Source organism: Antrostomus carolinensis, unplaced genomic scaffold, assembly GCF_000700745.2.
Source record: "Antrostomus carolinensis isolate BGI_N321 unplaced genomic scaffold, ASM70074v2 scaffold25027, whole genome shotgun sequence".
In the NCBI taxonomy this organism is placed as follows: Eukaryota; Metazoa; Chordata; class Aves; order Caprimulgiformes; family Caprimulgidae; genus Antrostomus; species Antrostomus carolinensis.
The window spans coordinates 1-13590 of NW_010325683.1; the positions used below are offsets into that span (position 1 = coordinate 1).

Consider the following 13590-nt stretch of genomic DNA (forward strand, 5'->3'; position numbering starts at 1 on the left):
TGTTTGACTGCCAGCTAAGTTAAACTATCACTTCAAGCTTATTCCATACAGTACACGGGTGTGCTATGGTATATGTAAAGCAGGTACATGTAATTGGGGCGTGCGGAGGGAAGAGCCCTGTGTTAGCTGTGCTTTACTTTAATTTGAGATTTACAAAGTAACACGTCGTAGCATGGTTTCATAGTTATTTGAGAGGAGTCCTTTAAGAAATTTCTGAGACTATTACTTACAACAGCTATGGATCAATGTAAATGAAACCTTCACTGCAAGAATGTAATTCCTCCCTCATCAATCTTTTGCTGAGAATAAAGCTTTACTCCTTAGTGGGTAGATGCTTCTCCTGTGCAGAGATTTATGGGGTGAATTTTGCTGCAGTATTAGAAAGGAAATAGGTAGTTATATCAAAACATTGAAGTTGATATGAAATTAGCATCTGATATTGAAAATCAATATGTAATTTATTAAAGGGCATCTTATCATTAAATGCAAGGATGCCTTTTACTGTGAATGGTTGATAGGCAAGTCTTGGGTATTTTCATAGCAGATACACTTTGTTATAGAAGATCATTCAGGAACTTGAGGAACACATCTTGTGTGTTGCAGTGTGGAATGCAGTTTATTGATGTCTTTTGGCAGTACAAAGCTCTCTGCTCTGATATTCCCAGTGGTCGTAGCATTAGCTGCATTTAATTTGATAATTAGAACATGAAATTGATTCCTATATAGATAGAGGGTACAACAGAGGCTATCAAAAGCAAATCTGAGATTCATTAATAGTGTTCAAAGTACTGCTAACTTAAAATAGACATTGTCACATATCAAACTAATTCTTAAACTTAAGACTGATGTCTTAAGTCACTGTTGTGACTGATGTGAGAAGCACTTTTACTGAACATGTAGCCACAAATTGCCTACAGTTAGTTAGCTTCAGTTTGTCAGCATTAGGAAATTCTGCATGGATGTTTTGATTTTTTTCAGTGCAAGTCCCCCTAGATCAGTTTTCCTGCTAGGGTCATTAAGTGCTGGAATCTGTTTCCAGTTGCTTTTTTCTTCTGTGTTAGACTCTGGACTTTATTCCATGTGTAATGTGTCTCTTTTTTTTTTTTTTTTTTTTTTTTTTTTTTTTTTTTTTTTTTTTTTTTCCATCCCTCCTTCATTCCTCAGATTTCCAGAATTAAAAGTGTGAAGGCCTTGATTACTCTTGGGTATTGTGCTATGTATACAGGTTTGGTGGCTGAACTTCAGCTGGAGACCTGTTCAGTGTGGAGGGTCTCTGGGTCAGCCTTCACAGCATCAAAACTGTCAGGATCTGAAATCCCCGGATCTTGGAGTAAATGCACTGAACATGAATTAGTTTCTAAGGAAATGGCGTGTCTGTATCCAGTAGAAGGATGTTTTCATCTTAATAAAGGAAATTATTCATTATCCAGTTTGGTCTACATTGTGCATGTCGTACAGAAGTCTCTGCTGTGTATATTGTGCTTTGCTTTCTCTTTCTTAAGTTCCCTGAGACTTCTTGCATCTCTAACCACCAGGAAACCTGCAGCTTCACATGACCCCAGCCTCACCCTCTTGGTAGATGAGAGTCCTTTCTGAGCCTCTCCCACTGCGCTGCTTCTTACGGAGCTTAAGAATGTTTCCCCTCACTCTAATTTTCCTCAGACTAGTGAGGGATGGCATTAGTAATTCTCAGAGAACTGAATTGACTGGCTCATCTCACTAGTGTTAACACTGAATGTAAAATTTAATACTCTAGGCATTTTGGTCTTAATTTCAAAAACTATTTAGTCTTCATTCCAGTTTCTTAAATGGCACTAAATGCCTTGATATAAAATCATCCTTTGTCTTTTATACAATTATTTCTGTAATTTTATTTATATGTACCTGGAGAAACATAAAAATTGCAGAAGAGTTACAACTGCAGAATAGGCTTTTATAGTTAAGCCATTTCAGTTAACTTGCAGTCTTTTGAAATTGACAAGTTTTGCTGTAGGATTAGAGAAGTGAAAAGATGTTGCACCCTTAAAATCCCAATGCAAACATGTCAAAATGTTAATGACTTAGAAGAATGGTGTCAAATATTAGGACAGATAATTTCACTTTTAGCAAAGACTTTTAATGACTTTTTTTAATTTTGTAGGATTCACATGATGCTTTACTGGAATTTGGGAATAACAACCTCCAAGTATTGGTGGATATCACAAGGGAAGGAGTATGGAAAAATCCAGTTCTTCTTAAAATTCTGTCCCAGCAACCAGTAGAAACTGAGGAAGGTAAGAATGTGATTTTAGAGATGATATGTGATTATTAAGAAATTACTTGGTGTGGTTTTGGTGGGGAACCAGTGATTTGAAGTCAGAAGAGACTTGTATTTTAAATTGCACTGTGCATTGGTATTCATATGTTGCTAAGTGATGTTTATGATGAAACTGTCTCACTGACACTGAATAATGTATCCTTGCTAATGCATCTCTGCTTGGGCTATGGTATCCATCAGTTTGAATATTAAAAAAAAAAAAGTATTTCTTTTTCCATCATAAAAATACAGGAATTTTGCTCCCTGAGGTGTTTTGTTCTTCATAACTCTTCATAAAGCTTTTAAATGTTTTCCTGAATGCTTCACAGGGAGGAACTGTGTATGTCCACACCTTTCAGAGGCATAAAAGACGCATGTGGAGGGGCGACATGAGTGTGGAGGTTTCCTTTTATTAAGCTCTGGGCTGGGAAGCTCATTGTATTTAGACTATGGAAATAAGATCTTGAATCAGAAAATGTTGAGAGGTGAGGAAAAGGAGTTTTTAGTGTCACTTTATGTAATTTTTGAATGTCTTCTCTTAAACTCTCTTCTTTTACTCAGTTTTTTTCATATCTATTAGTGGTACCATTAGTACTTGTAGGTACTTTTTAGCTGTTCCATTAACAGTACATGAGATGGCAGTTTACCTCAGTGGTAAACTAAAGTGAAAAATAATATAGAGGAGAAGATGACCATAAAATATTTTCTTAAAAATTAAAGGAGTACAAAAAGGGATTTTAAGTCAGACTTTCTTCCATAGCAGAATCCTTCTTTCTGGCTTTGGCTAGCTTCTCTTGAGTTGTGTTAAGTTAGTACTTTTTAAATAAATAAATGAGAAACACATTAAGGTTGTTGAGAGGATATATTGCTTCCCTGTGCTAGAAAGCATTAAAAAAAAGCAGACAAGGGTAGACTGCAGTCTTAGCCAGCATTTACTTCAGGTATTCAATAGTATGGCAGAAACATCTGAACTCCTTTTCTTTGTTCAGTCCCTCCTTTTCTCTGTGCCAGGAAGTCAGATGCTGCTGTAATGTTGTTTGGCTTGCAGCAAGTCAGTCTGGATAGCTGGAATTACTCGTTTGGCCTTGTGTAGGAGATGATTTGAGCTGGAATTAAGCTGGAATCTCTAGATGTCTACTGGATTAACTTAATCCTTTTTTACCTTCAGAATCATATCAAGTAAATGCTTGTAGGTGTAATAGGAGTCTTTAAGTCACTGATTACTTACTAAGTTTGTCTTCCTTCTTTTACTTGTGTCACTTCATTGATCTGTGTGATGTTCTCTTCTGATTACCAGGCTCCATTTGATGGAAACAACAGGAATCAAAATGCACTTTCTGCAGGTCATAGCAGGGAGGACAATTCTGCTGTTAGGCATGTTGAGTAAGGGCTGCAGAAAAGAGCTCCAGCAAAATGGTTTTTCAGTTGTTCTAGTCAAACTGCTGTTTTATCCTTCCATATAACAGTTCCACAGAGTATCTTCCGAAGTGGTGTTGTAAATGGGTGCTATTTCAGTAATCTAAAACTTAGTTTCTTTGAATAGCTTGTGTTTTGTGCTTTTTGTGGTGTGTGTCTGAAAAGCATTCCTAGCTTTTGCTGTTGTGGGACACAGGTAAGCCAGATGTGAGAGTAGCTCAACGGGCCCAGCTGGAGCTTTATTTTATGAATTGGTAGTTCATGTTAGTTGTCAGATGTTTACTTGAATTGAAGATCCTGAAAATGTGACATATTCTTGTATCTCTTTATTAGAGTTCTTAATTATTATTTTTTTTTTAATGCACTGACGTTGAAAAGGAACTGACATCAACTACAGTTGGGCTTGCCAAATTTGTTCCAGCCAAACTTTCATAGCAGCTTAGGTTCTGCCTGCTGCTTCTATGACTGTTAATAAATTAAACTGCTGTGTGTCTAGGATGGTTGTTACTGTTTTGTACTGTCATCTGGCTAAAGGTGGTTGTTTTGAGCATGAATGTTTGCTTGAGGAAAGGGCTGCAAAAAAAAATATTGCCGCTTATGCCTTTTAGATTACTAAATTGTATGAACATGCCAAAGTGAACATAATAGATGCTGTTTGGCAGTCTTGGCTTCTGACATTCTTCTATGCCTAAGGAAGCTAGCTTTAATACTCCTAAGAGTTGATCTTTTGGGTTTTGGGTTTTTTTGCTTAACAAATAGTATCATTCAGGAAGAATTAAGATGTTAGGGTTAGCTTGTTGCTGTGTGCAGTAGATGAATACCAGCATCTTGGTATGTCTCTCTTGACATGAGTTGATTTGTAGGAAAGCTGGGAGAACTTTCCACCACACTCCTATTGTAAAATACAGACTTCAATGTCATTCATGCATACTTAACATACTTTACTGGACTTTAGCACTTTTTGTCCTGTTACAGAGGTACTTTCAGTGGAAATGCTTGCCCACGATGCTGTTTCTCTTGAAAATTTCTCACAGTGACCACAGTCTTTTCATGCTTTGGTGCCATCCATGCTTTATAAAGGCTATTGTGTTTTGACTTAAATTCATCTTATACTACAAATGTTTTGAGTGAGAGGGGAATCTCTTATCCTTACTTTTTGGTGCTGGGATAAGAGAGCCCTTTAGATATGGGTAGAGTTTGAAACTGCACTGACTGTTTATGACTCTAAAGGGTTCAGAGGAGGGAAGGGTTGCAAGGTGTCTTTGCATTGATTTTTTTATAGCAAGCTGTTTTAGTCCTGAGGTGCTTGTTAGAACACCAGGACAAAACAGACAACAACAGGAGGTCTAGGAAGAGAAGGAACAAGAAAATCTGTTCGTGGACCTGTTTCGAAACTTAAGAGATTTAGCACTGAGTACAAAATTAGGTTCTCTGAGGGGAAAACAGCTGTTCTGAGGAATAGATAGCAAAATGAGTTTTTGTTCCCTTTTCAGGGAAAAGGAGGTTTTTGCAGGCAAGCTGCTGGAAAAGAATAGACACTTCAGAGGAAAACTAAGTGCTAAGACAGAAATAAATCACTAGTCAGATATCTGACTTTTGCTCCTACCTTCATTGCTTACATCTGCATGGTGGAGGAGCTCAGTTCCTCATTTGCCTCCTTTGCAGAGTTCAGTACATACTTGCTTAGGTGTGGAGGAATCAGCCCAAGGGCACCGACCTTCCACCCTTGGGGGAGGAGGGGGTGAAAATGCTTACTATCCACTCCCCAAAACTGCAGCAAGTTGAGACCTTCTTGTCCATACCAGAAGTGAGTCCACCTCCAGTATTTCATTAGCAAGTTACTCACATCTGTGCTTAAAGTGTGACTGTTAACCTGAAAACATTAAATTTGTTTGGCTGACTGCAGGTACTCTTAAAACCCTTTGCTTGTCTTGACTAGCTGGCTCTGACATGTTGGTAAAACCTTTATTTGAGGAATTGCTAAGTGCTTGTCTAGCTATGTAACAAGAAACAAGAGGAATCTAAGTCATTCTTAGAGCAGGTAAATGGAATATCTTATTTTTTCCTAGTATTTCTCTTATTATTCTCATGAACCTGAAAAAAAATTTAGTTGTTCTGTGAGCCAAGAGCTGTAGAAACAGAGACTACAGAACTGTCTTGAATGCTTGTAGGCACTACAAACCATTACTGACATGCCTGTGAATAGTATGCTTCACCTGGAGAGACGACTTTGTTTCCAATGTTGAGTGAGCACACCTTCTTAAAGTTCTTCCTTCACAGTGATCTGTTGGTCACCTTGTTGTGGTAGCGGTCTCTTACATCAAATAGGATGGATATTGAAGCAGTGTTCGTTTCCCTGGATATATGTTAAAGCACAATGTCATATAGAGATGTATTTTTAAGAAAGAGAGAGTACCTGTTTCCTAGCAAATGGAGATCTTACTGCAGACTATTTCTTGGTCAACCAGCTTTTTTTACATTCTCCATTGAAGTTACTTTACTGTGGAGTCTCAGTGTCAGCTGTGTCAAGAGTTTACTGCTCAGAGGTTTTTCCTGTGAGAAATGGAAACCAGTACCATAGACTTGAATCTTAAATGACCTCTAATGGGGCTCTAAGCAAACTTATACAGAATACTGGTAAGTCTTACTGCAAGCATGTATTAGGTATTTGGCACCTGAAATAAGTTTTCTGTTTAGGTACACATTGTAAGCCTGCTGCCAGCTAGTGTAGTGTCTGTTAGAACATGTTCTTTCTCTGTTTGGACAATAATTTAAGTGCAGAAAGAATGAGAATTTTCTTGGTTTCTATTATGTAAAATTCTCTCCTTCAGAAATGTATATAGTATTGGTTTCTTAGCTACTCATCTCACATCGTAGTAAGAAGACACGAACACAGTGAAAATATTTTTTATGCAATGGCTCTTCCAATAAGTTGTTATTCTAAAGCAAACTTTTTTTTTTTGACTGATCTAGAGTCTCTTGCAGGCTTTACAGATAGCTGATTGACTACAACTGCTGCAGAACACTTTTAATATGTGTTTTATCAGAAAATCTGAGGCATTTCCATAATTTCTTCTACAAATCATCAGTCAGTTTTTTCTTTGGGTGATATGTATTATTGCATGCAGTAGAAGAAAGTATATTGACCCCTCTTTCTTAATTCTCAATGGTCTTTTAAATATGTACAAATCTGGAGGCCTTTCTGTAGATGTTTGTTAAGCTGGAAGTAGCACCATAGCTGTCTTGAAGCATACTATTTCATCAGCTAAGGCAAAGTCCATGTGCTTTAGCAAAGCTTTTGATGCTGTCTCTTACAGCATCCCTTCGGATAACTTGTCCAGTATACACCTAGACAAGTCCATAAAATGTTGGGCAAACAATTAGTTGATGGTGGGTCAGGCTCAAAGAGTTATAGTAAATGAGGTTATATCAGGCTAGTGACCAGTCACCAGTGGGGTTTCCCAGGGCTCAGTTTTAGGGTCAGTGCTCTTTAATGTTTCTGTAAATTATCTGGGTGCAGGAGTTGAATGTACATTGTTTGCCAATGATACTGCATTGGGAGGAGCTGTGGACTCCCTCAAGGGTAGAGAGGCTTTACAGAGACATCTGGATGGACTAGAGAGCGAGGCAATCACCAACCATATTAAATGTATCAAAAGCAAGCGCCAGATTTTCCACCTGGAACAGGGTGGTCCTGGTTATACGTGCAGACTGGGGAACGAGAGGCTGAAGAGTAGCCCTGTGGAAAGAGATCTGAGGGTTTGTTGGTGACAAGTTAAATAGAAGTCAACAGTGTGCCCTGGCAGGCAAAGGGGCCAACTGTGTCCTAGGGTGCATCAAGCACAGCATCGCTAGCTGGTCAAAGGAGGTGATTGTCCCACTCTACACTGCCCTGATGTGGCCCCACCTTGAGTACTGTGTGCAGTTTTGGGCACCTCTATATAAAAAGGATGTCAAACTAAGTGTGTTCAGAGGAGGGCAACCAAGGTGGTGAAAGGCCTCGAGGGCAAGACTTAAGAGGAGCAGCTGAGGTCAGTTGGCTTGTTCACCTTGGAGAAGAGAAGGCTAAGAGGTGACCTAATCTACAACTTACTCGAGGTAGTGGAGGAGGGGGTGCTGATCTCTCTCTGGTGACCACTGACAAGAGATGAAGGAAATGGAATGTTAGGGGAAGTTCAGAATTGGATATTAGGAAAAGGTTTTTCATTGAGAGGATGGTTGGTCCCTGGAATACACTCCCCAGGGTGGTAGTCACAGCACCAAGCATGTCAGAGTTCAAGGAGCATTTGAACAACACTCTTAGTCATATGATGTAGTTTTAGGTAGTTCTGCAAGGAGCAGGGAATTGGACTTGATGATCCGTATGAGTTCCTTCTGACCTGAGATAGCCTGTAATTCTGTGAAGAGAATAAAATGAAATCTGTGAGGTTTTTAATCAGATTAAATAAATTTTGCGAACTACTTAAAAATATAATCTGAAGTTACATTTTTACTATTGAATTGGTTCATCAAGTCTCGTAATGATTAATTGTATTTGGTTGATCTAGAGCATAAGCCAAGCATGTCTTAAACACAGTTCTTCCAAAGTACCACAAAGATAACATTTTCAGATTCAACTTTATTTTGTATGTTTGGGCATGATGTGGGGTTTTAACAACATGGGTGGAAAAATCTCTGGTTGAAAAGTACATAATGCTTTGAAATATTTTTGGTTCTTTGGAATATGAAGCTACAGTTAAAAGTTTAAGATTTTGAATCTCAACTGAACTACTGGTATCTTGTTCAAAATACACTCTGATCAGTGTCCTTTAGCCACTGCTGTGATGTACTTCCTTATTGTGTTAATGGATGCTATCTTTTTCTTGAGGGGGGGTCTGTTTTCTATATCCCTCCATTCTCTCCCTACACAGTTGGTCTGAATTTGTTTGGGAGAAAATATTCCATTTATTGCTGTCACTTTTTATTCACACCTAGAGTTTCCTAAGAAAGTTGACCATGCTTAAACAAGTTTGTAATAAAACAAAGTATGAAAGCAGTGAGACAATTTCAGTTAAGTGTCAGCTGTAAAATGGCGTATTCTCAAAGGCTTTTTTCTTTTCCTAGCTAATAAATTGATTACACGAGAAGGGCCTTCCTTTCTGCAGATGCGAATAAAACATTTGATGAAGTCAAACTGCATCCCACAAGCTACTTTATTGTCAAAACTGTGTGCGGATTCTCCAGAAATTGGAAATGTTTCATCTTTTCGCCAAGCCTACATCACATGTGTATGTTCTAGGCTGCCTAATGAAGACTCCATTAAGGAGGTTAGTAATCCCTAGTCCCTTTCTATTGTATATTTATCATGTGTTTTAGAATTTATTTCTGCAATACTAAGAACTGAAGCTTGAAACTACAGTAGTAAGAACTGAAGAATGAAACTGTTGCAGCAGAGTTCCAGTAGAGAAGTTACCTATTGCAGACTGCAGTAGGAAAGAACATTTGTATTTACTGCTGGTGTAGATAAGTATGTATTATATGCTTGTGTTCGAGGTTAGATGTGTGTGAAAGGTTAAAGAGTTATTTCTCTCCCAGTCATTCTGACCTAGGAAAGAAAAGTTTAAAAAAAAATAAAAAATAAAAAACCACACACAAAAAAACCTCAACAACCAACCAAAGACCCCTTTAGTTTTGCTGCTTCAAAACTAAGCTCATTTTTAGCAGTTAGTCTTCTTCTCACAGTAACAGTCATTAGTAAATATTTGTGTTAACACATTGCAGTGGTAACAGCGGTTATACAACTCTTGTCTCTGTTGCCTGTTGATCTCACACATCTGTTAACTTTATCAATCTTACCGTTCTTGTTAAACATGTATGGGTTTGGTGTAGTTTTAAATGTGAGACTTGAACATTTTGGGTAAGCCTCTGTGAAACTGAAGCAAGCTTCACAAATTTAAAAAAAAAAGGCAACTGTCTGCATTTTCTGAAGGAGTAAAAGACTTGTTTGGAGTGTTCTTGTTATACATGTAAACTATTTAAAAAGCATTCCTTTAGAAATACTTCTTTTGAAAAATAAGTATTTAATACGTGTACCCTCAGATAGCCTCTTCAGTTTGAGCCACGTTCCCCTCAGTTTGCTGTTCTGTAGGAGCAATGAATACATTTAACAGCTCACTGCAGGCATGATCTCCATAGTGGAGGCACTAGGAATAGATGGGTAACTTGCAACATGTTCTTTGATTGGATTGTCTACTAATGATGAATGGCATAGAAATCACATTAAATTGTGTTCAATTTTTAGTTTCATTTAAGAGTTGTGAAGTGTAGTTATATCTGTTTTACCTAGGTACTTAGAATCTAAGTCTTTACTTGCCAGTCAAGTATAAAAGCTAGAACCCAGATTGATGATTTGAATCAAATTATGGTAATCACTTAATTAAATGTTTTATGGGAAAGTGAAGCCATTAAGCATCAAAGCAGTATCTTAAAACAGTGTTGTTTATTGACTTACCTGGACCTGTAGCCAACACTGTGAAAAGTGTGAAGTCAGTGGTGTTACAGTGCCAGGAAGTTGATGTAAATAATTGGCAATAGAAGGATTTGCATGTAACGTTTCTCTGCATGCTTTGTCACAGGTATCATGCAGTTGGCACTCTACAGAATTGCTGAAATCTGAGACTTCTAAAACGCTTTTGTTTCCACCTTTGTTTTCAGAAGGCAACAATTGTGTTATATCTTCGTTACCTATCATCTTCCTCAGGTAGAAAGTTACCAGATCTAATGACAAGTGAGGAAAAGGGATAGAAAAAAAGATTAAAGAGTTCAAAGAATGGCAGCTGTTGGAGAACAAGAGGTGGCAATGACCGAAAACCCAGCGGGGCAAAGAGGGAATTAACTGTAACAAAGGAAACAAGAGTTAAGTGAAATTTGAAGTTTAGAGTAGGATGGAGAAACTGGGCTTAGCTAAGAAAGTAAGTTTTGCAAAAAGGGTGAAAATAGCTTGAGGAGGATTGGAGAGAAAAAATTGATTTTGGAAGATTAAACAATGTATTCATCCCTTTCCAGGAAGTGGAAGTGACTGGAATGGCTAGGTCAGGCTTGGAATTAAAATTGTTGAGCTCCTAATGCTTTTGAACTATTTCTATCTATATCTGTAGGCAATAATGTACACATATACGTGTGTATGTATGTACATAAATATATATATATACACATATGTACAAACATATGTATGTATGTGTGTATATATGGTTATAACTACTTGTGTGTATGTGTGTGTATGCAAATAGCATGACGCCCCAAATGTTCCATAATCTACGATGGCTTTCTCTGCAAGGCAAGTGCAAGCCACGTGTAGCAATAAAAAGGTGTTTTCAAATGAAACAACCAGTTAAAATTAAGCCAAATTCATTGTTTTAATCATAACTGATCAATCGTGTGTCAGTGTGACTGTTTGCTAGGTTGCATTTGCTCCATATAGCTATCTCTTATCATCAAAGTAGGGTTTTTTTAAGTCTGGACTTTCTTTGGGAATCACCATTCAAAAATATGAAAGTAAGGCACTCGAGGAAGTCTGAATTTAAGCACATGCCCATTAACCCATTCATAAAAACTCAACCGGGAAGCTTAAGAACAGTCTTTCCATTGTCAAGGCAAGCCAAGTCTTCTCTTCCCTTTGAATTTCCAATTTGATTGGAAAATTACAAGAACTTAACCTATGTCTTTCTTGCCCTGCAAGCTGTCTATGCTTAATGAAATACTTTTGATATAAAACATATTATTTTATTAAATTTTGAAGTGCTAGCTCCCAGATTCTTGCAGCTATAGCAGCATTATTTAATGTAAATAAGGTAATATGCAGCAAAAGAGTAGCCTGCATTTACAGTATGTTGTGCTAATCCAGCTAGCAGGAATTTACAGTCTCTGAGCTGAAACTAAATTGCTTTTAGTCAGTTCATTGTATATCTCTGGCTCCTGAAAAGAGGATAAATCTTCCTAGATAAGCAGGTTGAGTGCTTCTCTTTTAAGGAGTATTAACATCATGTCCTACTAAAAAACTGGTAGAAGGCTTAGGTTAATGGTAGAAAATTTTTACAATGACATAAGAAATGAAATATCTTTGTAACATTAAAAGTTTTTCTTCAAACTAAAATGACATGGAAGACAAAGACAAGATAAATCTTACATGACTGCATGTTCCATGGAATAATTTTGAAGAGAAAACTGACATCCTTCTTGTTAACGGAACATGGGGAGGAAGTCAGCCTTTTTCAACATTTCTAATTTTAAATATCTTGGTATTGTTCATTCTATAGTCACTGAACTGTTGGTCTTGGTTAGCCTTCCAGGTTTAGTAAAGACACTTTCATTTAGTAAGTGTCTGGTTTGTCACTTGAGTGACTGACTGGATATCGTTGGATGATTTCAAGCTGTGCATTTGGACTTTTTGTCTTAAATATATATTTTTTTAAAAAAACAACCCACAAACAATTGTCAATAATCAGTCTCCTTTCAGACATTTGATGGGGTTTTTCTAAGTTTGAAATAAACAGGACTTGAAAACAAATTGCCTTGTTAGTGTCCTGAATATGAGTGAGTTTGGCCAAAAAGAATCAAACCTCTGTGTGAAAAGGAGAGCAAATCCAATGTGCTGTGCAATTGCAAGCTGCTCCAAGCACCATAGACATGCCTGTTGCTGGAGCTGATGTTTGTGCTGTTCCTGCTGGTCCAGCCCACAGCAGAAGTTCCAGGTCTTGTTACAGTGTGAGTCTGAGTGAGGAGTAGCTGATGGCTATTTAAAATGTGGGGTTTATCATTCTGTAGCCTAAGAAACCCTAGTAAGTAGGTTTTAAGTTTGTAGTTTTTAAAACAGTGGTAGTGTTGTTGATTGTTCCTTTAGTACAACTGGGAAACTGAGCATTGTTTCTGTCAAATGATGCCCGGCCAAGTGAACCACAGTTAGACTGGCACTTTGTTTTCAGATTTGTGGAGGAAACATATCCCATATTTACATGCACTGACAGGTCTTGTTTTTCTAAAAACCAAGACCTGGAACACAAGGCTTATCTCAAACCACTACCGGGGATATTGAGGAGTTAGCAGTGTATAACAGTGGAAATTATCTGAGATGAAAGTTTGGGTCACTTAGCTTTGCTTTCCTAATTTGCTTTATAAGATGTGCTGATAGAAATTGTAATCTATAAAGAACAGGAATAACTGAGTGGAGAGAGGTCATAGAATACTGGGTCCAGCTATCAAACGTATATTCAACTAGACTTCCCACACAAGCTGAAAGTCGGTGCACCTGTAAGTACCGAAAGCAGATGAGAACATAAGAAAGGTACTGCTGGCAAAGGATCTTGGAGGGAGGTGGTATGCAGCAGTATCTTTTTTTTTTTTTCTTTAATCTGTAAGCTAGAACAGACACATTCTCCACTGTACAGTGATGAAAACCAGAATTCTTCCGTGTGGCTATTAGTATGGGCTTGCTTTTCCATCTTCCCCAATGACATGGAGGTGGCACTTGATTTCCAGATATTGTTAGTGCTTGTTATCTCTGACGTACAAGCAGCAGTGATGTCTGTCCCCTTAGCAAAGCTTTATCACTTCAACGAGTTCTTGAAGCTTCTGTATTGCCAGAGGTGAGTCTGTGACAAAACTCACTCCCCCTCCAAAAAATAATCTCCTGCATTTTACACTTTTTCAAATGCAAAACTGACATATCTGCAAGCACTTTCAGCTTGTGAATTGCTCTAAAAATGTCTGCTGCAAAAGGTCAGTCATAGGTCTCAAGTTGAACACCAAAACTCGGTGGACCCTGGAAAATGCTGACATTGTTCAATGAACTCCATTGTCAAGTCTGTATGGAAAACTGGTAATACACATGCTTCTGCTCTTCC

At 37.8% G+C, this 13590-nt stretch overlaps 1 protein-coding gene across 1 annotated transcript in view; it reads left to right on the forward strand.

Moving 5' to 3' along the window:
• Positions 1-2140: 2140 nt before the first annotated feature.
• RLF (RLF zinc finger) overlaps positions 2141-13590 on the forward strand; it is a gene marked incomplete at its 5' end in the record, with an annotated part of 21992 nt that continues 10542 nt past the window's right edge. Inside the window, 2 exons of the mRNA XM_010171333.1 lie at positions 2141-2273; positions 8816-9018. Coding sequence (XP_010169635.1) covers positions 2141-2273; positions 8816-9018 — 336 coding nt within the window. The remainder of the gene's footprint in view (positions 2274-8815; positions 9019-13590) is intronic.